The 27,573-nt window shown below is 35.0% G+C and overlaps 1 protein-coding gene across 9 annotated transcripts in view; it reads right to left on the bottom strand.

Moving 5' to 3' along the window:
- Positions 1–27,573, bottom strand: part of LOC102039889 (solute carrier family 12 member 7-like) — a 72,864-nt gene that overhangs the window by 19,675 nt on the left and 25,616 nt on the right. For 6 of the 9 annotated variants that reach the window (XM_031062163.1, XM_031062164.1, XM_031062165.1 and 3 more), the window contains exons 7-18: positions 26,563–26,804; positions 24,112–24,323; positions 19,796–19,963; positions 18,355–18,453; positions 17,633–17,702; positions 13,226–13,400; positions 11,294–11,412; positions 10,488–10,586; positions 8,482–8,601; positions 6,613–6,717; positions 4,354–4,522; positions 1,575–1,770 (exon numbers count right to left, since the gene is read on the bottom strand). In XM_031062163.1, coding sequence (XP_030918023.1) covers positions 1,575–1,770; positions 4,354–4,522; positions 6,613–6,717; positions 8,482–8,601; positions 10,488–10,586; positions 11,294–11,412; positions 13,226–13,400; positions 17,633–17,702; positions 18,355–18,453; positions 19,796–19,963; positions 24,112–24,323; positions 26,563–26,804 — 1,774 coding nt within the window. The remainder of the gene's footprint in view (positions 1–1,574; positions 1,771–4,353; positions 4,523–6,612; positions 6,718–8,481; positions 8,602–10,487; positions 10,587–11,293; positions 11,413–13,225; positions 13,401–17,632; positions 17,703–18,354; positions 18,454–19,795; positions 19,964–24,111; positions 24,324–26,562; positions 26,805–27,573) is intronic. The other 3 variants (XM_005427264.2, XM_031062166.1, XM_031062169.1) reach the window with 1 other exon arrangement.

Genomic DNA, 27,573 nt, shown 5'->3' with positions numbered 1-27,573 from the left:
TATGCTGTTTTTACTGATAGTTCCTCTCATATTGTAGGGATACATGGAAAATGGAAGGCTGCTGTATGGACTCCTATGTGGTGAGTCACAGAAGCTATTGAGGGACAAGGTGGATCAAATCAGGTTGCGGAGCTGAATGGCATCCAGCTAGCTTTAAGTATCACTGAACAAAATAAATGGCCAATGCTCTAGCTGTAACTGACTCATGTATGGTAGCAAATGCTCTGTGGGGATGGCTAAAACTACTGAAAAAGACCTATTGGCAGCACAGAGGTAAAGCCACTTGGGCTCCTGAATTGTGGCAAGACATTGCTGCTTGGGTAGAGAGGTTGGTTGTAAAAGAATCATGTAGATGCACACATACCCAAAAGTCAGGCTTTTGAAGTACATTGCAACAATGGACAGGCGCATTGGGCAGCCAAGAATGAAGTCTCAGGTGGCAACATAGGCTGAATTATTTCTGGCTCAGTGGGCCAATGATATCTTAGGTCACTGGAAAAGAGATGCAACATAGCAATGGGCTTGTGATGGAGAAGTGGACTTAACCATGGACAATGAGCATGGACTACAACAGATGCACCAGTTTTGAGCTCCTGATGCAGCTTGCAACCAGCCCTCCTGCTCTGGAAGACACTTAAAACCTGCAGTCATGGACTGAATGGACTCAGGAGACATCTTGGAGGAATGGATATCAACTGTGGAAATGATACTTGTTTGTATATATATACATATATATACGCACACACACATTCATATACATGCATATGTACATGTACATATATATATATTAATTGGAAGGATTAGAATCTGGGTATGACATAAATGGTATAGAATATGGGGTGGATAATGTTTTGCTTCTGGCCAGGACACAGTTAATTTTTGCAACAGCCAGGAGGGGGCATGGCTAGGACCCAGAGGTTATTCTATACCACCTCAGGTTGTTGCCAGGGGCAGGGCTAAGGCAGTCTCTTCCAAGGAGAAGGGGTTTCTTCTGGTAGAATAAGCATGGGCCCGATTCAAAGCCAAGGAGGAATGGCTGAGTGGCACTAGCTCAGAGCCAGAGGAAGTGGTTGGAGTGGCACGGCTATGGCTGGGTCAAGCTCCATGGTGGACATTTTTGCATGAGACTCACTCTTTTTTTGTATACTTTCTGTTAATAACACTCTTGCTCTTACTGCTAATTTTATTTCATTGTTGTTTCCAGTAAATTGTTCTTATTTTAATCTGTGATCTTTACCTTTTGTGCCTCCAATTTTTCTCTCCAACCCAGCCCAAGTGGGGTGGGGAAAGACAAAGGGGGACAGCAAGCACTAGTGTGATTTGGAAAGTCTCACTGGGAGCACTAAATTGCAAAGCAGCATTCCTAAACCATGACACTGAATTTAGTGACCAACCTGCTTAGAAGAAAAAGCAAACCTGTGGTTGAAGAGGGCTGAGAAAACCCACTCCGGATTAAATCAGATACAGTTTCAATTGTCCACCAGATGTTCAGAAGCACATTTCCTCCACACAGCAAAGACATTAGTCACACAGTCGAATTACAAATGCAAATGCAAAAGTCAATAAACACATACCAACAAAATTTTTCCATGAGAAACGATTTTCTGCCTGCTTCCACGACTGTGGCCATGCCATCAGGACTGTGTTGTGCTTCATCCCTCCTAGACCAGCTGACTGAATCAAATAGGATATTCCATCTCTGAAGTTAGGAGATACCACAATCTGGCAAAATCCTTTAGTCTTTTCTACACCCATTAAGGCCTTAACATTCTGAAATACGAAAATTACACATAGGGAAATACAAACCATCAACACTGATAATTAACACCGGAAGGAGTAACAGCATTAAATAACAGCAAAACTATATCAACAATGTATATACAACAAGACGAAATCACTAATTCCAAAAGAATGAACATGATTCTGTGAAAACTAGAGTCCAAATTGCTACCACCCCAAAAGACACCACACAGTTTTTTCATTATTTTAATTATTCAGCCTTTTACTTCCAAGGAAGAATGAACAAGACATGAGTAAAAACACATAGATGAAGATAAATGAAGTAACACTGCTTCAGGTAAATTCAAAATCAGTGACTGACAAAGCAACATATGGTTGGAATGATCAGTCATTTCTTCTGGAATTGGAAGAGTTTGGAAGTGTGATGCCAAGTACTTAGAAAGAAGAGGCTGCCAAAGTTCATTAAATACCTTTGACATTAAGAGGCTAATTATTTATCAGCTCCCAACATGGAAAAACAGATGTGCAGGAGAAAATTGGAAACACTGTCCAAATAATTACAAGATAAACTGACCAGATTAAATATCCCACACTCCTTTAATTTCAGAATAGCTCTCCTCCATTTAAACACTGACAATCACAAAGATACATAACAAGGTAGTTTAAAAGAAGCATTCAAACCGGTATCAAGCTTGACCAGGAAGCTTTGGCAATTATTGTTTTCTGATTAAATAACTTTAAAACTCCCCATCATCATCAGTGACTTGTGGGGGAGATCAACATGTTTCAGAAGAAAGAACTAGTACATTAATATTTTGTATTTTACAAAAAACTAAAATTTGTCAAAAATCATCAGGAACAGATTAAATCACAGAGTGCCAGGCACTGTCTCAGTGTAGCTTCACATCAGAAACTCCATGTAACAGAGAAAAAAGTCTTCAGAGAATTTGCTAGCAAAGATAACAAGTATGTCTGTACAAATAGTATCTGTGAGGGTTTATCAGTTTAAATAGATGGGGTTTTTTTTAATGACAGACAGAAGAAAACACTTATTTTCTACAGGTCTCCTAGAAACACTTTCTAGTTTAATTTCTCCAGAACCAATGAGGCCTCCAGATGCTGAAACTTTTACAATTCATCTTCATTTCCATTTTAAAAGCAATAGTTTCCTAAATCGTAACATCAGGTCTGACTTTCCAGAAAACTCATGGATTAGGCCTCCCTTAAACTCATTAATTTTCCATCTCTCAGAAAAACAGTTAAGTTAGGCTGTCTTCAAATAACATTTCAAATTCTTGTGGGTAAACAGTTTCTGTTTAAAGGTTTTTTCCCGTTTTATTTCATAGGCCTAATTTTGTATTCTTCATCTTGTTTTCTACTCATACATGTTGATAGCAACAGCTTAGTAACAACTACTTCCACAATATAGCATGGTTGGACTTTTCAACTTGTTTTCAAGTTAATTGTTCTCTTAGAACCTTTTCATGTGATATCAATAGGTAATCTATCTTTATACTTTCTTACTTTAAAAACCACTATGGATAGGCCTGAATAGCAAGAGGAAGAAAATGGAAAACTGTGAGGAAATGGGCAGTTAGCTATGTTAGCTAGTCCATTACAAGATTTTAAATGCTCATCTATTTAAGAGATACCAGGTTTGAAAAAATCACATGGGTTTTTACACAGGTTTGAAGGCTATTTGAATCAAAATAGCCTGGCATATCAACTGGTACTCTTTTGAGCAACACTGCAGAAATTAACCAATATGGAAGATATAATGGCAATCAAAACCTAATTTTGGACATTTCAAAAAAGTACAGGAAACATGATAGTTTCTCCAAATGTTTCCCCACTCTATAAAGATAGGAGGAGGAGAGTTTGCATAGGCAAGTAAACACAAGTATTATTATTGAAGAAATTGAATTGAAACTAAATTTACTTGTGTTTGTAGGTATAGTTGGATATAATTTTAAATTATATAACAACTTACTATTTTTTCCTACCTAGTCTACTTTTTCTGGAGATATGGTATAAATAGAAAAATAAAATAAAGGATCCCAAGAAAGATCCTGTTCAGAGTTTTCTGGCGAAGAGTACTCCTAATCCTGATTCTCATATGTATTTCTAGAAGGATGTAGAAAATCACATAATGAGGATGATATTATGCCAAAAATTTGCATTTGTTACTTAAACATTAAATATTTTGTTAAATATATGCTGTTTTCTTTATAAGGTAATTTGTTAAAGCTTGCTGGGTTTTGGTGTTTTCTTGTTGTTGTTGTTTTTTACTGACTGAAGGTTTTTTTTTTTTTTTGAAGCAGGTGTTAAATTTTTTTTTAATGTAATTGGATTGTAAGCCCAGGACTCTCAATATTAAAGAAAAAGCTAGGAAGTATCAGTGTTGCCTCATCCTATTAGAAAATTTTATAGAACATTTTGCTATATACACCAATCCTTTCTTTTTGTATAATCACTGATTGTGCTGAAAGCACAAATAGATGTCTTATTCAACATTTTACAACAGTCTGTTCTCATTAAATATATAAGCTATCCCGATTCAACATTTAAATACTAATGTAAATTACAAGTATTTGCAAGCTCTCTTTTACATACCTCTTCAGCTTTGTGAGTTTCTGTACATTTGTCTAAGTAGATTCCCTGAAGCACAGAACCCACAATAGTCAGTCCTTTACCAGCCTTCAACTGAGAGGTAAAAGAAAGCAATCTAGGGTGTTTGACTAACTGCTCATTATCCAAGTTTAACAAGACCAAAAGTTGAGGTCTGCCAAACAAAGGGAAAAGAAGTTTAGTGCACACACACACATTCATTAGGAAGAACTGGAAAATTAAAATGAAGAATTAATAAAATGCAGATTAATTGCTTAATTCAATGGAAAACAGCCAACGCCTAAGTAGGTAAGCCATAATTTGCAATTACAAACAACAGTTCAGGTACGGAATACATAAACCATCACAATGTCATTTTGAAAAGTTCCCTTAAAGACCAGTTTCCCCTAGAAAATTATAAAATCACTCTTCCAATGTCATCTGGTGCAACCTGCTGCTTGAAATGACTAAACACTGAACATTGTTTACTGCTTCATTCAGTTAGATTTGGAAAACCTCTAGAAACAAACCTCTGGGTCACCTCTTCAGTGCTTAATTATTTTATCACGTTCTCTTATTCTCCAGTCCTAACCTGCTGTAAGAAATCTGACTCCATCTTCTTAGTAACCTTCTTTTAGGTTTTGTATGTTTAATAAGTTAGTTATAACTTTAACTTCTTCAGCCTCCTCCAAGCTGAATAGGCATAGGCCCTCAGCCCCTCCCCGCAGGAGAGATGCCCCTGTGCTCCAACCATCATCTGCAGTCGTATCTACTCGAGTTGGTCATTCCTACATCATGGTACATAAACATGGAAGAAATATTCTAAATGTATTCTAATGAGTACTAAGCAAAAATAAATATCCACCAATATATTTACTTCTCAATGTACTATTTGTCCTCCTGTCCAGCATGCCATTGCCAAGACACACTGCTGGATTACTATCTCCTGGGAACCACAGGCCCTTTTTATGAAAGCAGCTTCCCAGTCTTGTATCACTGCTCTGAATATGCCTGTACTAGGCATATTCAGGTAAGGACAGGAGGATAACTGCAAGTTATCTATCCTGAATTTTTATGATGTTCTCAAATGACCCACCCCTCTACCTGTGTAGGTCCTTACAAAAGGACAGTCAACCCCATAATCATACTAAGAGTACCCAAAGTTCAGTTTCAACTGCATACTAGATGAGGATGCACTCTGTTTCCTTTAATCAATATTCAATCTACTTACTTTTTGCAAATCAACATTTTATACTTTTCCTGTCATTTGCTACAAATTCAAAAGACTGATGACACGTTGGATCATACTTCCTACCTCAAAATTAGCACAGTTTAAGATGTAACAAGATCGTTCAGTTCTAGCAATTACACTGACACAATAGAAAGCTCATTTGGAACTCAGCAGTCAAATATTTAACAGGATTGTCAATGCTACATTACATTGGTATTTCTGAGATGCCAAGTTCATCAGTCCCACGAAAAATGGTAAAGTAATGCCATTATACTGAAGGACAACAGAACACTGCATGTGCATGCACCCCATGATACTATCACTGAGCAGTGACTAGAATTAAAGTATCACATTACATTCATCAGAAGTGACAATGTGCAAACGTCCTTTATTTTTAAATGTTAAGTAGCTTTTAAAGTTCGCTTTGAGGAAAATTAAATTTAACAAAAATTAAATTAAAAAAAATATATTGCAAAAATAGTAGAGGACATTTAACTCCATTACAGTAAGATGTGAGATTTTGTTTTAATGGCATCTAAGCAATTTAGAAAGTGCTACTATTGAATGAAGCTATATAAAAAGAATACCGCAAAAAAGAATTTAAACAAAAAAAGGGTCCTCTGTAGATCTGTACAATGTATTTCAGAGGAAACATACACACAGACAAAAAAAAAATTGTGCTTATGGAATTGCAGTGTTTCTTCTGTAAACACAGTGAGATTCAAGGGTAACTGTTTCTTTGACTGTGAAAAATCTATAAATAATCAACATTGCAATTCTTCTGCACTTTTGAAAACCATGTCAGCACTATATGGATTTAAGTCAAGTTAGTTTGCCACAAAGTTGATGACCACAAGTCACATTCCGTTTCAGTAAAATAGTAGTATTGCAATGACATCATTGCCATGCCCGAGTTAAAACATTATTTTAAAGGTGAATCTCACTTTATCTTTACTTCACTGCTTTACCAGCAGTATTCCAATATATTTCCATATTTCAAGAATTAAGTGACTCTGAGAAACATAGGCCTCTACCTCCAGTTCTTGGTGTGAGGAGGACCGTCTTCAACACGAAGCAAAGCATAGTGAGCTGCATTCAGAGACAGTCCTCGGATTCCATCGCCCCATTCTTTTTCCGCTCTTCAGGATACAAAAGTGATTCAATTAACAGGGTCCCATTTATTTATACAGATCAAGTACTTTCTCTCATGTGGGGGATAATGGATGTAAGAAATGATCACTCTCTTTTTTCATGAATGCATGAAAAAACCTTGTCTTGTAGACTTAAATCAAGATTGAAGACTAACCAAGGTGAAGCAGTTCCAGACCCCTTCAAGGTAATTTTCCGTATTTATAAATATTTACTATGGTCTATTTTATACTTCAGAAGCATTTTTGTAATGGTGAGAGCTGCTTAAGTTGCTTTTTAGCACTAGAATGAATAAGCGAAGGATACTTAAAAGGAATTATTTTAAAGCAGCAACATTAGTAAGAAACTTGACTTCACATGTATTAGTATAACGTATCTTGCCCTCAACACCATCACTATAAGTCTTCTCCACTTTCTTTCCTTCCCAGCTTCTCTCCCGGAAAGCCTAAAGCTCCAACCATTCTCCTGACCATTTTCAGTCTCCCTACCTTTTCCAGTCCTTTTAATTCCAATATAGAATATTGATGATTGAAATTGGTCAGGAGAATGGATTCTATAATGGCAAGGGGTCCCTCTCCCTTGCCCACCCTCCCTCCCTCTGATTTTCACTCATGAATTTTCTCTGAGCTAAGCTACCTCTAGTAAAGCATCTCCTTCAGCAAGGTAAATGTCCTGGCATGTGCCAACATTTGAAGAAATTATATATAAATTTGGAATTATGCATAATTTTATGTATGAACCTATATATATATATATATATATATATATATATATATATATATATATATATATATATATATATATATATATATATATATATATATATATATATATATATATATATATATATATATATATATAATATATACATGCATGCAGAACTGTTACCATCTGATCTGACTTCCTCACTAAAATGGGGAAATTAATTTCCTTATCATTAGACCAGTAAATGGAGGTGTTATAATCCAGGAAAGCATCTAATCTGGAAATGGAGATATTAAAAGATGGAGGATCCACAGGGTGGAACAGTTTATACCAGTTGATCCACTTAAGCGCTGTGCTTAATCACCCATCAAAACAGTGGCCTAGCTTCAATTTCCTGCTCCAAGATATTACTATTTTCTTTCAGCATAGGGTATCTATCCTTAGAAAGGGACAGCATGCATCTTTACTGATCATAATTACCCGTAGTGTTTCTATATGTTATTTAGTTGGGATCTCTGCTGTTTGGTTTTTTTGGGTTTTTTTTATGAACATAGCATCCCCTTTAACACTCATAGTTGCTCAGCATGTCCTACAGGTATGACTGTCTCTTGACAAATACATACAGTGCAAAGTATGTTGCAATTTAAAGATTAATTCTAGAAAGTAATCAAGTCCACACATACAAAAATGTGAGTCTGAGCTTCTGCACAAGGTAATAATAATCTACAGCCTTGTAATAGCTGCTGCTTGATATTGAAAGGTAATGTTCCTGAAGTACCAAAATTACACCATCATCTCTTCTCCAGCAAGAGTTTCCCAGACTTATTTGCTCTTATTTCTGTCAGTTCTCACTGATGAAAAGTATGTAACAGATCTTCCAGAGAAATTCAAATCGGAAAACTTACAACCCTTAACAGAGATCAGATCTTACTTTGTTTCAAAGAATACTCTGAACTTTATTACTTCAATTGTATCTGTTCTATACAAAAGAGCTTTTTGCTGAATGGTAAAGATATTAAATATAGAATAAATAAGATATATGATCTTACCCTCTATATTCTATGTATTTGTATATACATCCTGCGATTAGCATGGCAATCAAAGCATAGTACCAAGAGCAAATGAACATCAAGGCAAGACATAAACTCATCCCCACGAATGAAAGAGTCCTAAAAGAAACCATTTTTTTCCATTTTTTTAATAGGCATGCAAATGCTCTACAAAGTTAATTTCTTATTTAAGTTAACTTCCAGAAAGGCCTTTCACCTTCAAAGGCTATTTTTTAGCTATTTAAAATAAAAAATGCATTGTCCCAATTTTAGCTTATATGAAAAAAATGCATTCAGAACCTTTGCGTGACATAAATAATGCATCTAAATTAGATATAGCAATAGATTTACTATATTTGTAGTATATACAGTATTGAAACTTTAATACCTCCAAGTAAACTGTTTCAAAACACATTATCACATACTACTGTTGATTTGAATTTAAGCTAAAAAATTAAAACAGTAAAAAACAACTTTGTTACTTCCAGCAAAAATAGTTGATTAGTTAAAATTCTATTTGACTCATCAACTCTATTCTTCACTTCTATTGTGGTCTGTTTCTTGGCCAATAACATAAGTCAATAGAATACAGAAAACAATCTTCTAAAGGTTACGAAGAAGAATGAATGTAAGCTGAAAAAATTACAAAATAATTTCCAAACTTAAGTCTATATGCCTGATTTGCCCACATTTATCAAATTTAGATGTAAATAATCTCAAAATGGACAGTTTTGTGTATATTTTATGTATATCATATACAACCTCTCAGATTAGTTTTCACCCAATTTCCAAATTAGAGCTAACTTTGACTATATTGACGGGGTGTCAATATAGTTAACTTTGGCTGGTACCTTTAGTTTGGTACTTTAGTGCACTGAGTTCAAATTTAAACTAAGGGAATGCTTTCTACAAGTTCTGAGGACATCAGTCTTGTAGTTTGTATAAAAAACAACAGCTGCTCTTTCATGCCTGAATTAATCTAAGACTCTACTTTCACTCAGAAAAGAAAATGCCACCCCAATTCCTGCTAAACATTCCAACACCTGCTTTGGCTAGAGGCAGTCACACAGTGAGTCAGCTGCCTCACTGATGTCTCTGAGAAAAATACAAAAATTAATTGTTGCCAAATGTATGTATTTGGAAGGTTAGGTGTCAAACTAGTATGTAACTACAGAGCAGATTCAACAAGTTTTATCAAAGTTAAAACTGCAACATTTTGTTTTCACTCAACTCTTTAAAAGGAAAAGCCGTAAGTAATTCCTACATCCTAGAATCATGCCAGCTTATCTACTAAATGCTCTAGTATTTAAGGTTATTTCAGTAGTAAAATTTCTCAATAGTATTCTTTTAAATTAAGCTATGTACTTTTAACATACAGTTAGAAAAAAATCAAGAAGTTTCCCAATCTTAGTTTGAGATGTTTAAATTCTTAACCCATTAAAAAAAGATTAAACCAAAAAAACCCACACTTTCACCTTCTGTATTATTACTCACTTTTTAAAGGGTTTACTTCAGTTATCAAATGCAATGTTCAAAGCATATTTTAAAACCAGTCATCACATCATCAATGAACCAACTGATGTATATTGAATGAGACTTTTTTCAGTAGAAGTTTTAGGTTTGTGTATTTTTTGCATAACCAAAATAAAAATCGTCCTAACCTTCCTGAACACTTTTACCAGTTCTCCTTAAGTATATATACAAGGCAGATTTCATGTTTTTTCATACTCATTTTCCCACAGAAGATGTCTTGGTTTCTAAGCAGAATAAAATGTCATCCTGTAACCCTTTTCCAAACCATCTATATTAGCCACACATTTTCATGATCACTGTTATTACTATGGCGCTATTCTAAAAACATGAAATCAAATTATGCTCTTATCGAGTGCATGAATCATAACTCATTTAAGTCAGAAAGGAGATTTTGCTTTATTATTGCAATAAAATTAAGAATTTAGGGCTGTATAGTTAATTTTAACTCTTCTGAATGAAGAAATATTCCCTACCAGTGGTAATACTTGAAACGAGGTCTCCAGTTGGGAGTTCGCAAAAGCGTCTGAACTGCACAAGCCAGATTTACAAACATATAGCACATAAGGAAAAACCTGTTGAGAAAGGAAGAGCATTTTCTAATGAGAAACGTACTAGACAGATGTGCATTAAAATATAAACACAATCCAAAAAAGGGAAGGAAGGTGTCCAGTTTCCTGTATACTAGCATACAGTTTTCTGTATACTATGTTCACAGCGGCCAAGAGAACACAAGACACACATTAAGATTGCTTACAGAATATTAGGCCTCAAAATATCATATCATAATATAGAGCCTCAAAGACGTATTTTGGACACAAACGTGGCAACTAACTGACAACCATGGTGTATCATTTTTGGCTGGGACAGAGTTAATTTTTTTCTTTTTCTATAGTAGCTCAGATGGTATCATGTTCTGGACAAAATCAATAAAAAAAAATTCTATTCATATTCTAAAAGACTGAATTTTGTCTGTCTCTGTTAGATGCACTTGACCTAAAATAGCAGTAATTATTATTTTAAAATCCATGTTTTTTGAAAGTTGAACATATTTTTATTAGCATTCCAGACCTCTGTCATGGAAAAACTTCTTTGTGCCTAGAAATTAGTTCAGTCAAAACATTTTGTTGTTTCATATTATCTCCAGGATCAAATAGGAATATAATTTGATTGAAAACAAAGTCTAACATGTATTGTTTAAAAAAGAAAAATAATTACCTAGTTAATTTTAAAAGAAAACATTATTTAACTTAAGAACATAAAACATCACACTCATACTTACATTGAAAGAATCGGTGCTACACTGTCCAATGAGGCTATCAAAATTCCTATTTCACAAATACCAACAGTGAGAAGCAGAGCCCAAGTTGGTTCTCCATTTGCTTTTCCATGACCAAATATCTAGTTCAATTCAAGTTCATAGTAAGATTAGGGAAAGCTGTTCGTTATACAGTAATAAACTATGGTGCAAATCATGAACTAACTTATTTAGTCTAACTCAAACTGAAAGTAGTTATTAGTTACAAAGGAAAATGATGCAATCTATCCTGTGAAAAGCCAAAATTAAAATTGCAAAACACACATATCCAATATGAAATATGCTTACTAAAGTAAGCAATGACTACATAACATTGAAGTCCTATGGAAGCTCTTATTGAAATATTCTTAAGAAAATTTAAAATCATATGCATAAGAGATTTATGCCTAGTAAAAAGCTAATATAGTTTAGGCCAGTACTTTTTGTAACATAGAAATTAGTTGTCAATTCAGTACTTACCAACATAATATGGACCCTTAAAGAGAAATTAGACAAGACTATGATCCTTCACAGTGCCCTACCAAAAAACATTTTGCATGTGGTAATTTCCTTTGTGGAGAATTCTCTATGGCCATACTGATGACAGATGGCAAAATGCCTGAGATTCCAGTGGTATTTATTCTCCTCCATATTCCTCCATTCAAATACAGAAATTAAGATCTCATTCATTCTCCATGCTGTCCTCTTCTTTTAGCTTCCTGTCCTCCATCAATTTTCCTACTATTATATTAAAATCCTTTTCTTTTCTACTCATGTTTCAAGTCTTTAGGGTTTTTTTCTTAAATATGTCAGTCTTGCTTCTGTAATAATCTCCTTGCATTTCCTTGATTATCCATGCAGTAACCATATCACTCCAAAACAGCAAGTGCATCCTCAAGTGTCAAATCCTTCTCTAAATATCCTGCTTCTCTTCAATTCTCCTTCTTTCACTTCCTGAACCACAAATCTTTCCTTTTGATTCTCCATTCATTTCAAGTCTAACTCTCAGGATGTGTAATCATAATGTCACCTTCTCTCTACCAAATTTTTGCTTCAGGCAAAAGTAAATCTTTCTTGTTTCTTTTTCTCTATACTACCCAGAACTTACAACTTACTCCATTACAGCCCCTTTCCATTGACAAGTCAAAACTCCACCACTACTCAGTCCCTCCACCCTAGCATACTTAGTGTATTTATTTCCTGTTACAGATAGTCTTGCAAGTCTTGAGGTAAGCTTTCAAACTCCAAACTTCACCATACAGATCACAGCTTTGCTCTCCAGACAGTATAATCTTTTGGAGTTTTATTTACTTATTTTTAACTCAAGTGTAGTTTACGTTTTGCAGACGCAGCCCAGCAAGAATTCTCTCATCATCTTCTGTTTGCCAGCTCCCTTACTTTGAGAAAAATCTGATTTATTTCTTCTTAAAACATGCACTTAGAACAAATTTTCATATTTAGAGTAATGGGATAGAATTCTATTGTTACATCTTTACTGACTTAATTTACCTTACAAAAATGAATAAAAATTAGAATTTCATCTCTGTAATATGAGAAGTTTTATGCAGTTCCATAGTGAGATTAAATAACTCTGTTCACAAATACAAGCAGTAAACACAGCCTAGAGTCTAGAAGTTCAGTTATGAATTGCTTCTTAATTCATTTATTTCCATTTATAGAATACTATATTCTCAGTTTGGAACCACTAATTTTTATGTGTAAAATCAAATATAATTAAATTGCACTGCACAAAAAATATTGAAGCTCGAACTTTGTCCTACAATAGCCTGATCAGTTATTGTACACAAATAGAACTGAGCTCCAGATCTTTTCCTCACATTCTACAGGAACAGCTGAAATAATGTGTCAATTTTTTTTTCAAAATACTGTAACAATATGAACAAAAAAAAATCTCACTTGAATAAACGGTACAATGCCATCTCTTGCAATGGCCTGCAATAGCCGGGGTGCACCAGTGAGACTCTGGAGACCAGCACCACATGTTGAAAAGAATGAACCAATCACAATTACCCATGGAGAAGGCCAGGCTAGTGTACCAACCACCAGATTTCCATTAACTGCTTCTCCAAACCTTAGGAAAGAAAAGGGAAACAAAAATAATTAAAACAAAACAAAAAAAAGACTCAGTAAGCATTAAAATAACTTTTACTATAGCTTCAACACCTACATTTCAATCTTTCTGGACAACAACACTTTTTGACAATAAACACTGTGTTACAGTATGCACTATAGGATTTCCCAACCAAGCAGCCTCTCTTTATTGTGCTGTTTTAAAGAAGACATTATAATCACTTCACATTAAGTGCTGCCTCTAAGCAGATATACAGCAATTATCAGATATCATTTCTAAATAAAACAATAGCAGGAGTATGTATATTTGTATCTTACAGATCCTTGTAAGAGCTAGGAACTAGTTTGTGGAAATCTGTTCCACTATATATACAAGTATACCCTGGGGCATAAGCAGGAGATTCACAAAAAGTATTAGACTGTCCTTTTAAAAGTGTGACACTGACATACAATAAGTAGAGAAATTACCAGACACAACCCATTTTGAGTTTTCCACATCTTCTGGCTGTTGTGCAACCTGATGCAATTTTTAATTTACTAGAGCAAATAAGTGGGTAGAAGTCAGGAAGAGGTGCTTTCATTACAGTCCTGAGTGTCCCATCCAATACCACCTCCACTTTTTTTTTTAGATACCCAACTTTATGTTAATTTAGGCATTACTTGAATAAACTACAAAAAAGTTATTCCACCCTACCCCCTCCTTTGAACTGGTAGATTTGTTTTAAAAGCAAGTAAGGTTCTTCTTGTTCATCTTACTGTTGTTAGTAAGCAGCCAAAATTAATTTTAAGGCTATCTCTACTGTGATACCACCATTATTTTTTCCTAATGTGTTCAGTTTTTTCTTAATAAAAGGAAAAGTCTACAGAAATAAGAGAAGAGAAAAATTAAGGAAAATTAAACGTTTTTTGTCTTTTCAGACCTGCTTTTAAAAATAGGGTCAAGAAACACAGCAATGAAGTGAATATAATACACTCATGTTCAAATTCTTACTTATGCCCAAGTTGGGATGCATGACTATGTACTATTGTCAGCAGATGAAGAAAAAAAAGGTAAATCACACTCCTCAAAATTATAGGATAAAACCCATATTGTGCTTCTATAACAAGATTTCTATAACTGTACATTATTCTTAGTTCAAATTCTAATGCCTATTTTTCAACTAAACACAGGATAGGAATAACTTCAAGAGATGCAAAAAACAGAAAAAATGTACAACGCATTTTTTCTCATTGCAGATATGACCATCATAATGAAAAAAGCCTCAGAACCCAGTTTTTAGACCAGACTGAAAATCCACACACTTTACTGTTCAGCTGAATTTCAGCCAAGTGAGAACAGGCAGCAATGTAAATGAAAGTTTATGGACTCAAGATTCTTACTACAATGCAACCTGCTCTAAGGATAGCTAAGAGCTTACAGAATTCCCTCACCCCCCTCTTGCCTGGTAAATTTCAAAACTATGAGTTGAGCTCTGCTTTAATTTCTTATTTCAGAATTCATTTACTATTTCCTAGGCAGTTTGATTTGGCTTTTATATTTATGATGAAGAAAAAACTAACAGATATTTTCACTGATGCAGCAATATCACTTTAAAGTAAAAGTCACAGAATCACAGAACGAGTAATATTGGAAGGAACCACAGTGGGTCATCTAATCCAACCTCCTTGCTCAAGCAGAGTACAATGCACAGGATTGTGTCCAGACATTTCCTGAATATCTCCAGTGGCAGAAACTCCAAAACCTCTCTGGGCAATCTGTTCCAGTGCACAATCACTTGCACAGTAAATAAGTTCTTCCTCATATTCATGTGGAACTTCCTGTGCATCAGTTTCTGCCCATTGTTTCTTCCTGTTGGTTGGCAACACTGATAAGAGCCCAGGTCCATCTCACCCCTCCTTTAGTTACTTAAATACATTGATGAGGTCTCCTCTCAGTTGTCTCTTCTTTAGGCTGAACAGGCCCAGTTCCCTCAGCCTTTCCTCATAAGAGGGATGCTCCAATCCCTTTATCATCTTCATAGCCCTCCACTGGACCTCCAGAGGCTCCATGTCACTCATGTACTGAGGAGCCCAGAAATGGACACAGCAGTCCAAATGCAGTCTTACGAGGGCTGAGTGGAGGGGAAGAACGATCTCCCTTGACCCACTGGCAATGCTCTTCCTCCTAATGCAAACCAGGATTATGCTGCAGTAAGGTAGAAAAATGATAAAAGAAAGGCCTCATAAGATCAGGCCTGGTCTCCTGGAATCAGTGGCTGGCTTGTCAAGGTAGCACTTTACAAATTCCTATGTGAAAGCAATTCTGGTGTGAGCAGTTTGTTAACATAACAATCTATTCCTGGGTGAAAAACAACTAGCACCTGTATAAACTGGTTTTACACCGTTAGATAGAAAAATGAAAACTATTTCTCACAAGCAACATTTCCTGCATGCACACACCGGGGATTTCAGTGACCAACCAATACAGGATTACAACTTGTTACTAACCAATAAAGTAATTGGTAAGAAAGCTACTTGTAGGAATCATTAAAATCAGAGGGTTTTGGGAAAGCAGCAAAAGACAGGCCTCAGAGACAGCAGAACTGCACTTAGAACTAAGCAGTAGCCATAAGATTTGTCAGCAGAAAAATTATATAAGAAGTAGAAAAGTAAGGACAAACAGAACAATGGTCTGTCTATTAATGCTTGTCTAGAATAACTCCCTAAGCTGCAGAAAAGTATATCTAGCAAGATATTAGGAAGTTCTAAGCTTAGCAATGGAGCTCTGTACATTGTGTTTTAAGGTTTTCAAGCAGATACTGTATTTGAAATAAGCAAGCATTGTTTTAACCAAAGGTATGTGTGCTTATAGTGGTTGGATAGAACTACTGTCAATATGCTTTTGCTTTGTGTGATTGGTCAAAAAACTTTTAAAGTAAGTTGTAACATTGAGTTCTTGGTCTGCTGCCTGGGATGTGAGCTGCTGGCATCTTCTCATTGTCATAACCATGTAATGAGACTGATGCTGGAAAATACAACAGCTCGAGATATGTTCCTTAGAAGTTTTGTCCTGTTTGTGATTTGTACATAGACTCCTGGCTGGCGATACTACTAACCAATTGGAGTCACACACGAGGTCTGTAACACTGTATAAAAAGGAGTTACGTGAATAAAGAAATGGCTTTTCCATCATGAAGAAAATGGAGTCTGCATGATTTATTCCTATAGGATTACACTGGTCGTCTTGGCCACAAGGGCATACCACTGGTCCAATACAGAACCCTAGGGGACACCACTAGTTACAGGTGTCCAACTAGACTCTGCCACTGATCATGACCTTCTGGGATTTGCCAGTCAGACACTTCTCAATCCACCTCACTGTCCACAGTTCTTGATTTTTCCTATGAGGATGCTGTGAGAGAGTGTCAAAAGCCTTCCGTGGATCCCCTGCTGCTTCTTGTATTAGTTTGATTAGAATCCAGCTTTTAACTTATGATTATCCTTCTAGACTTATGAAATAAATTGTCTCAACATCAACTTCACCACCTTTTAAACAATGAAACTGTTTGATCACCATAAGCAAACATGGGCCTCAGTAGGAAAGAGAACCAGACACCAGCAAGAAAACAATTGTGAAACCTGACAATGGTTTCATATTAACCAACTTCTCCTAATGGAGAAATTGATCAAAATATGGAGATTCTCTTCATACTCGTGTCCATTACATTTATTCCCTTCATAATATGCCTTAAATTCGTCAGGCAACTACATGGTTGAAAATAGACATGACTCCTGATGTACTACTCAAATTTTAAAACAAAAAGTAGTCTAGTAAAAGTTATGGGTCTAATGGTGCACTGCAGTCTTCTTACAAACTCCCCTTGTCATGTAACTGTCAAATTTTAAAATTTGTTCCTCAAAACCTATTACTTCTCTCAAAGTAATATCCCCTTATCCCCATCCATCAGCTCTGCAAATACTAATTATGATTTTCTTCATCAAGAACATTTCATTAGGCTGGTTCAACTTCATCTTAGATTCTGCTTCTGCTTCTTGAAGATATTGAGTCTAATAACCTGACCAGTTTTTGCAGCCATCTCAGTTTAACAGACACACTTTCCCTCCAGTTTTAAACTAAGTAAAAGAAATATATACCACATAGATATTTCACACAAGAGCCTATTAATAAGTCCCATTAATATAACATATGATTACATATATTCCATGTAGTATTGGAAGCTGAATATTACTTACTTATCTCTTAATATTACACCTTCTATACAGGCGCCAAACAACACTATACAGGAGAGATCTGTTACTGAGACTGAAGGAAGATTACTCTCTAAAAAATCACATAGAAGAAATCCCACCTTTTTTCACCAAGGTATGAAATGAAAATGTCCATGACAATGCAGCATGCGTGTGTGTTTCCTGGCTGCTTTTTTATTTGTTTTTTTTTTAGTTTTTCCCTGCTACGATTTTTTAGTTTATGTGCTTTATGACTGTATGTCACAGTGATTTGTGAAGTATTGGAAGTAGCCAGCTCATATAGCATGCAATAGAACAGGCATTTTCTCATACAAATAAGCAAGTACTTGTGTACTGTAGGTTTTGAAGGACTGACAACTACTATTACTGGATTTTTTGGTTTAAGATCTGGTTATACTGAGTATGACAACAATCTGCCAACAGAAGCCTAATGCTAAAAACCTTCAGATCACTTGACTAGAACCATCAATTACATATTGGAATTTGAAGCACTAGTAGAATATATATATTTGTTCATAAAATTTGACATATTTTCATAATATTTACAAATAATACTGGTATTTTAGACAAATATAAAATATTTCTTTTCAGTTTAGATTTCATTCATTTCCTACTCAGGAAACTAATGTTTTTCCAGTGAAAAACCTGTTATACTTACAGAATCTACAGAATGTAGACTAAGAAAAAAGTCACAGTATAAAGGATACAAATAAAAGATGTAGTTGAAATAGCCAAAATTGTTCCAGTAGGAATAGATTTCTGAGCATCCTTTAGATCTCCAGATCTATTTGAACCTGCCATAATACCTTAAAAAGAGACAAAATTTATGTCATAAAACCAATTAATAATAACTCCATGATAATAACTAAGAAAATAAGAACATCTAATTTTAAGCCAAATTTAACTCGAAGATTACCAATGGAGCAGGCTACAGAAGCATATTATAAATCCTGCACAAATCCTCAATTTATACCTTCATTTTATTCAGAAATCTGTGTTATTACCCACTTGAGTAAGCAAATCCTATAAAGGTCAGTAAAAAGACAGATTAAAAAATACTTTTTACCTCAGAATCATTCTTGAAATGAAGAAATACAAGAAGTAGCAATTTTGCTACTCAGAATGGATGTTACAAATTGATAGGGACTTGGCAATTTTAGCCAGTATGACATAACGCACTAACTTTACACTAAACAGACCATCATAATTACAAGCAAATGTAAACAAGCGAATCAATAAACTAACAAATAAAACCTTAGAAGCAAAAAGGAAAGGAGCAGGCAAGAAAAAGAATTATTAGAAAAATCACATGTACGCATGCGTGTGAATCTAAAGAGAGAACAGAATTATTTTGTAGCACATACAGTGACAGGAGGGAAAGAAATCTATCCAATAACTAATTCTGCCATCTCTCCTAGAATTGGCCTGACCACTGGAAGCAAAAATATGGAAGCTAATGTCAAGATGTTCCAGTGCAAAAACATTGTCAAACTCCATGGAATAAAAGAATAACCATGGGTTCAGATATGATGAAATGTTGGTAAGAGTCTGAAGTAAAGAAATGGGAGCAGTGGGGTTCAAACAGTGAATACAAAGATGATTCCACTTCATAATAAACTACCAAACAGTGCTGCAACTTCTCATTGGAGTTCTATTCTGTTACTTGATATTACAATTACTTCAACTGGGACTTTTGAAGAAAAACATGTCTGTTTTTTCATTCAAGCATGAGCTGAGGAAAATTAAATACAACTAGTCTAGGCTTGACAAAAAAGCCTACACAGTTAATGTGGCAAAATATTGGACATGTGAACAAATCTCAGGCAGTTAACCAGGCAGCTTGGACACTGGAAGAATTATTTTAATATTAAACTGTTCTCTCAAGCCTTTGAAGATTAAAGTGTTATAAAGGCACCTTATTTGGAATAAACATTTAGTAACACATGAGGGTTTTGCTTTCTTTATAGAAATGGCCCTTAAACAGATTTCTTGTTTAAGTCCTATAACGTCCAAAAGTCATTAGCCACAACCAATGTCTCCCTAGCACCAGAAGGTACATAACCTCAGACACAGAAACTTGCAAGTACACATCCAGAAACTTTCCCAGATACAAGTACACATCCTCATGCATGAAAAAGTTGTGTCTACCTGTCACAGATGGGAAATAAATCCCTACAAGCATTGTGAAGTAGGTCATGATGTCTGTAAAAACATAAGGAAGTCCACCCATTTTTGATTCTTCTGATCCAGCAACTGATGGCTGATCTTTTTTCTCAACTATTGATCCTTTTTCTGAATAGGCACTCCAGAGATTATCTACAAGGTGGGGGAAAAAACAAAATCAGTGTCACCTCTCTGTTTCAGGACATCTATCAGTGAGAATGCAATAATCCAAGGAATCAGATGCCTTTTTCTTACACAAAAATCATGACATTTCCCAGTATGATTAATACCAGTTGTAACAGGTATTATGTAACTCCAGTCCATGCTAGTAAAAATGGCGTAGTGTGAGATGTGTCCTGCAAAATTTTCTGTTCCTCTAAAGCAAAATATAATTATAGAATTAAATTCTAATGTATTTGTAGAATGTACACGTACATTGCACAGGCATACAGATGTTCTATTGGGAAAAAATAAGGAAACTTATCTCCAGGTTCAAGGAATCTTAGTATATACTAATACTTCTTGTTCTTGTATTTTGAGGAGTAGTATGAAAAAGAAATGCTACTTAACAGTAATTTGAGTTCTTTGACACCTCCTGTACAGAATAATCCTGCATAACAGTTCAGGATTCAGCTGTTAATGGCAAAAGATTTCCACATGGTGACAAAAGCAGGATAACCAAACTTCAGAAGATCACTGGTAAGCAAAAAAACCCCAGCAGAATATGGCTCAAATTCCCCAGCAAACTAAGCACATTTGTTTGAAGAGTGATAGGTCAAAGAGTAAATTTTGAGAGCTTACATTTGTGGAAAAGACTGGTTGTGTACTTTGATAAGATTGTGAGAACAGACCACACTGATTCTTATTTGAAAATGAGACAAGTTGTCCTATCATGTGTGAGAAAACAATGTAGATTGTCTTCTGACCTGTCAAGAAGGCAAAGGATTTTACAGAAAGGAAATAAACAATTTCCATGGACTGTCAGCATGATCGAATAGCCAATTTTCAGACATCCTGAACAACTCTAGGGAATTCCAGTACAGTATTCTAAGCCTTTATAATAGCAAAAAGTAACCTTGAGCACAATAGAAGATGGACTTTGAATCATAAGTGGCCACAGAGAGGGTACTCATACCCAGATTTTTTTTAAAAATCTTACAATCGGTAACCATATATGGAAGTATGCATGAGAAGCAGAAGAGAAAGCACAGCAAAGATTAAAAATAAGTATCATTTGCTAAGGAATGCTATGTGTATTACTACAATCAAATGAAGAGGAGTTACAGACTGATCTAGAGATAAGACTGAAGCCATAAAAAGTTAATGAAACAAGAGAATTTTAAATTTCAGGAATTTTAGCAGAGATTTGATGAGTGATGTAAAATAAGACTAGACCTCCAAATTAGCATCTATCTACCCCCTGTGAAACATAAGAAGAAAATCAAAACATCAGTTTGAATTGCCAATCAAAAGCGCTTAAATTCTTAATAAGCACTCAACAGCTTGTGTCCTTTATTCAGCATGACACAGGAGTGACAATGACCTGAGCACTGCAACGCATACAACTTAACTGTGGAACTGTGCATGCCAGCACATGGGTAAAATCGGCTTAGATATTGTGTTGAACAGAAATCACTTTCCCATATTCATAACATGTCACACAGAGCTTTCCTATGCTCTTTTTCCCAAAAGTGATAATCCAAGTGGACTTGAAAGTTAGGGTGAGAAAAAAGAATAACTTTTCAGAAAAGTCCAGACATTTGGCCCTTCTAGGACCATTCCTTGATTGCTAAGGCTCCTCTAGCAGCTAACATTTAGGGTACGTACACAAGAACAGGTACAGTGTATCAGACCAACATGCTACCACCATCAGAAAAATGTTGATAAAGCTAGTAGCAGAACTGCATCATTTCTGTTAGGGTTATAGGCCTATTTAGTCAGCCACTTGCAGAATGATTTATTATTGTCAGGACAACATTCACAGAAGGTACATAAGGGATGAATACTTTATATGAGTGCCCAATAAATAGTGTGAGGACTTAGCCTCCTGAGACAGTCATGGCATCTGAATATTCCCAGTCACAGCTCAAGAAACTTTAATGTCCAGAGCCTGCAGCTTCAAAGTCTTCACACAAGTCAGAAAATTCATCAAATGAAAGAAAATTTTCCTTGAGAAATCTCTGCCACGAGAGCTCAAGCTTATGCTAGATATCAGAATGTGTGCTCACACTCAGCAAGACACCTAGTTTTAGCATTAGGTGTAACTAGGATAGTGAAATGCATTGTTATGGAATAGCTCTTGTTCAGAGAAATGTTAATCAGTGAACAGAAGCAGAGCACATATTTTCAAAAGCAGGAAAAGCAGTACTCAGCCTGAAATCTCCAAGAACACTGAAATACCTGAGGTTGACGTGAAATAGTATTGACACCCAAGGACAAATGGAAGGCCATTTCTTTAATTTAAGAGTGTTTCAGGGAGACACAGGAACTAAGGACTCATGAGCAGCATCTCTACAGGAACAGTCAATAGCAACAATAGCAGTTGATAGAGGCAATAAACAGGGAAGTTATTTTTTATTTCTGACAAAACTTAGTAGTTATTCACAGTTTTTCTTTAGTTTTGAAAAACTGGGGAAACCTCAACTCAGCTTTTGCAAAAGAAAATTGTCAGAAGTATTCAAATTCCTTGAGGTAAACATAAATGAAGGCAATCCACTTGGATCAGTCCATCTATATTGCCCATGTTATTAAAATATTCCTCACCCAAGGAATCTACACAAGACATTGGGTAAGAGGAAATCTCCTCACATGGATTAAAAAAAAACAATTCAAAGACAGAAAACAACAGGTAAAAGCAAATGGAAGTACAGCTTTGTAATGCAGAAGAGCCACCAGGAAACTTCTATAAGAATGACCATCAGGATGTAACCAGTGCTATCAAATACACTCAAACAGCCCAAAAATAGAAGCTAGTACCAAGATGAGAGCCTGCTGGCAACTCTCAGTTAATTCAAAGTTGTAGAAGGAAAAACAGCTGCAAGGAACTTAAACAAAACAAAATTAAACAAAAATGTATCAGATTCCATGAGTAAACATAATGGAATTGATGAAGTTCACTACAGGTAAGCAAAGAGCAGTGAATAGTGGAAAGCGTGTCGCTCACAATGAGCTTTCAGCAGACTCCTGGTCTTTAGAGATCTTACCATTATGTGAGAATAAATTAGCAAAATATACTTTTATACAGGTTTGCTTGTTGAATGAAACACTAAACAGTGAATGGAACAAAGGAAAGAAAATAGTACTCAGCCTGAAACCTCCAAAAAGTAAAAGAATAATTTAAATCTTACAGGGTAGCAAAAAATTGTAACATGCAGCTAACTTGTGAGCTGGAGCAGGAAGTATAAAATTATTCATGAAAAATTGTAAATATGCATGTGGTAAATCATAAAACTCAGAGAACAAACTCTAAGTTACCTTTCTTGTAACAAGCAAATAATTTCATTTTTCAGTGAGAAAATTATTTTTTAATAGCCACAAATTTTGATTCAGAGAAGCCTATGTTCCATTTAGTATCTTTTAATGCATTTGTACACTTAATATGTGATATTTTCAACTGGAGTACTGTGGCACAGTGACTGTCTAGTGTGCCTATGCAGCATATTTATATAAATCAAATTTTATTTTAAGGAAAGGCAAAGCAGAGGTATCAGAGTATCCATTTCATTCCCAGAGACATTATTTGTGTGTGTACAATACAAATTATTACACATTTAAGATGAATCCTATGACTTGATGCAATCTGAATTCCAAGCTGCCACAACCATACAGATTTGTAAAGAGAATAAAGTCTATACATTGTAGACTGCTCTTCTCTAATTCAATCACTAACTTGTACACATTGGACAATCCACAGAACTTCACTCTCATTGCACCACCTGTGAAGTGGAAACAAGTTCCCTCTCAGGAGAGTTTGAAAATATATTAATGAACGGCTTATTGAAATGTGTGTTTGGCATACACATTAAAAAAAAAAAGCTGTGATGAGCACTTTATCACCTTTTTGATAGAACAATGGCTTTTGAAAGAGTACCTATAAAACTCCAATTACCCCCAAATTAAAGCACTTGATACTAAGATTCTAAAACCAGGTTCTTTTATAGGAAGCATGCTCAAGGTAGCAATCTTTCACACAGACTAGGGGTAAAGAAACAGTGACAGACTAGACCACTATATTACTGACCAGCCAGTGGCCAAATTAATAATGTCCAAAAACTTTTAAATCACTGTGCCTTCCAACTTACCAGTTAGAACTCCACTCATTATTCCTGGAATTCCTTGAATTTCTGTTACATTATTGAGACTAAAGTAGTCATCACATGTAGCATTAAGCAAAGAACTATCACAGAACAGGAGCCACAAAGGTGTAGTCTTTGTTTCATTATTGCTTTCAGTAAATTTGGCACAGACATCAAAGCTGCGTTTTGACAATGTACGGTTTCCAAGGAGACAGATACTATAAAAAAGAAAAATAAAGTCAGTGTTCCTTCAATACAAGGCTGTGAATGAAGCCATTTCTTGTCCATTAGACTTCTTCAGAAACCTGTTATTTACACTATCTATCTTAAGGACTATACTACATCTACTAAAACAATATATAGTTTCTACATCTAAAACTATCATCAATAGTCTTTAAAATATGGATCAAATATTTCTTCTTTATGGTAAAGTATAATCAATTTAAGCAGCTTGACTACTACATAACAGCAATTATAATGCATTCAGCCCTACAAGAAAGAAGTAAAATTAAGTAATACTTTATAAACTTAATTAAAAGATGAGTCTGATGAAGAAAATATAAAAGTGAGTTTAAACAAGTAAACCATTCTCTTCCTTTTCAAGTAACTGAAAACTTTAGATGATCCTCAAAAACAATTACAATCCAAAAGGCAGGAAATAAGCCAGGAAGATAAAACAGCCAAATATAACAACAGTGATGGGAGTACAAATTAAAGAATCATGTATTGGGAAGCAATTTTTTTTCAGGAATGAAAGAGAATTAGAAAAGTCTGAACAGCTGTGAAAAGCAAATTCCTACCAGCAGAGTACATTAAGGGTCTAGGTATATTTCTTTGTTAAACTGTACAAAATATGTTTAAGATTCCAGGCTTGCTTAAAAATTGAATGATATAGATCTTTGAAGACAAAAGAAGGAACATCAAATATAAAATGAGGGTTAGGCAGATACACCAGCACAGCTTCAAGGTATTGCATCTCATGGAATTTGAGCACATTTAACAGAAAACTATTGCTAAAGAGATCATCTTGTCACTTGCCTTGCTTAGTTTTCTTTTTAATTGCTACTGATTTGATGACTCAATAGCAGCAGGGTCAAATAATACAAGCAATAGAAACTTCTTTCAGTTTGATTCAACTGGGAGATCTTGAGGTAAACTATTTGACCACCTACACAATGGACAAACTTAATGGAGGTTAGTGATATCAACCTAACTAGCCAGCTAAGTGGAAGTTGTTTTGTTTGGGTTTTTTTAACGACCATCATCAGATCAGTCTTACCATTACACAAGACCCTACTTGAGTTTCTCATTTTGAGGTAGACTCTAAATGTAAACCATTATATTTAGTGGAAAATAAACTCTTTATATTTTCCCCCCAATACAATAATATTACAGTAGCAGCCACATATAAAGTCTCCAGGAACTTGGTAATGAGTCTCACCTATCCTACATATCCACATAAACTCTCTTTTACCTATATAGGTGACAAAAAGATATTACTATTGCCCCACTGGAAGTTAGTGTAAGAAACATAAGTTTTATTTAGAAATAGGTCAAAGTTTTACATATTACATGTAAAATAATGCTACAGAACAATCCACAAGTACTGCTCTAATGGTCAATTTATAATGTAATTACCAACACTTCAAAGTAATATTGAATTTGTAACAATCATACAGCAAAGGATAACTCTTACTATGAAGTGCCACACAAGATTGAAGTTATCAGCCTATTCTGATCATGCCTTAAGCAATATAACTTTGTTTCATCTTTCAACAGAAAAATATGCACAAAAATTCAACTCATATAACTGGGTAAACTAAAATGCAGCTAATAACTGGAGTGAAGAAGTAACTCCTATTGAGCTAAGAATTAAGCACATCAAGGACCTTGAGAAGCAATGTGTCATGCATAACAATAACATTTTATTTTGTTAATGGGAAAGCCTTCACAAACACAAGTGAATTTAAACACTTCAATGTGTCGTTTTTAAGTAGGGAGAAATGGAAGTTTCTAAAATTTCTTCATATCACAGAAAGTTGAAATTTATGGGTTTTTTATAACAATGCTTAATAGCAACAATGGTTTCTTGACCTTTTTACTTTATTCTACAGGTTTTTAGTTAAAATCTTTAGATAAAGCAGTTACATTTACCGTCAGCAAAACGCACCTTCTTGCTCCTTGGGTGTGGATGAAATAACAGCCAAATTTTAGGCACCAAAGAACATTTTCTAGAGTTACCATATCTTATGAAAAATGAGAGAAATATTCAGATATGTGAATATTTCTCAGAATATCAAATGACCACCTTGGTATTTAAACTACATAAAGCTACCACTGAAAGCAATGTGTTTGTATTTTGAAATTTAGCTTAAAACATGAAATGGTTACAGTCGGTATTCCCTCCCCACACTTTTTTTCTTTTAAATAACTCACACAACTCAATATTGCACTTACGGAAAGTCAGGTGGGTCAAAAGCAGTCTTAATAACTCCAGCATATATGGCAATGATGGAAAGAATCACACAGGCAAGGAAGACCAGTGCAAGCTTGTTGACATACTTTACTCCCACAAAAACTACTATGGCCATCAGAATGACAATACATGTTCCATAGACTCTCATGTTGTTCAGCATAGCCTCTGTTTCTTCACCAACATCTGCCACTTTAAATATTGCAGCACTTGGAGAAATATAGGTCTGCAAGAGATATGGTGAACTATCATACATGTAATAATGAACATTTTTTTAAATAATTTACTTGAACTATAAAATCTAACTTTCTATACCAGTTTTGTTTTCACAAATGAATTTAGCCATATAATTTGGGCATCGAGAAACTCTAGAGATAAAGGAAGGAAAAGGGTGAGGGTGAAGAAAAACAAGGTTTAAGAATAGGATACAACTTTTGCTCCAGCTTCTTATCTCCTATTAAAGATCTTCCACTCCTCTAATTCATGTGTCTGCCAAATGGGGAAAACAGCTAAGGAATTTGGTGGTGGAAGGAAGTAGAACACGACAAAAATAAAAGAAAAAGCCCAAACCATAAACAGGACTTCCATTGATTGAAACAAAATATGAAGAAACAAACAAAAGTATAGTAAACTAAAAATGTTTTCAGTATTATAGACCCTATAAAATACTTCATAAAATTTTAATTTAAAGTTGCAAGAGCACAATTTAAGATTATTGTGAAGAAGTTTAGTCATGTGCTAAACCAGACATTTCAAACTACTGCAATTTCAAACAAGATTCTCTTACAGATCTCTCTTTCTTAAATTTTGGTGTGCTCTACCTGAAAAGAAGTTGAAAACTGTCAATAGCATTCATACTGATAAATGTGTGTGAGAAGACAAACTGATCTAGTTCTAAGACGTTGGTGTACTACACTACACAACAATATCTATATGCCTTCTTCTAGCACCCCTAAAAACACCCCTCTCCGCTCAGCCACCAGGGTTTGAATATT

Source organism: Geospiza fortis, unplaced genomic scaffold (assembly GCF_000277835.1).
Source record: "Geospiza fortis unplaced genomic scaffold, GeoFor_1.0 scaffold108, whole genome shotgun sequence".
Classification (NCBI taxonomy): domain Eukaryota; kingdom Metazoa; phylum Chordata; class Aves; order Passeriformes; family Thraupidae; genus Geospiza; species Geospiza fortis.
This window is presented reverse-complemented; position numbering and strand designations above follow the sequence as displayed.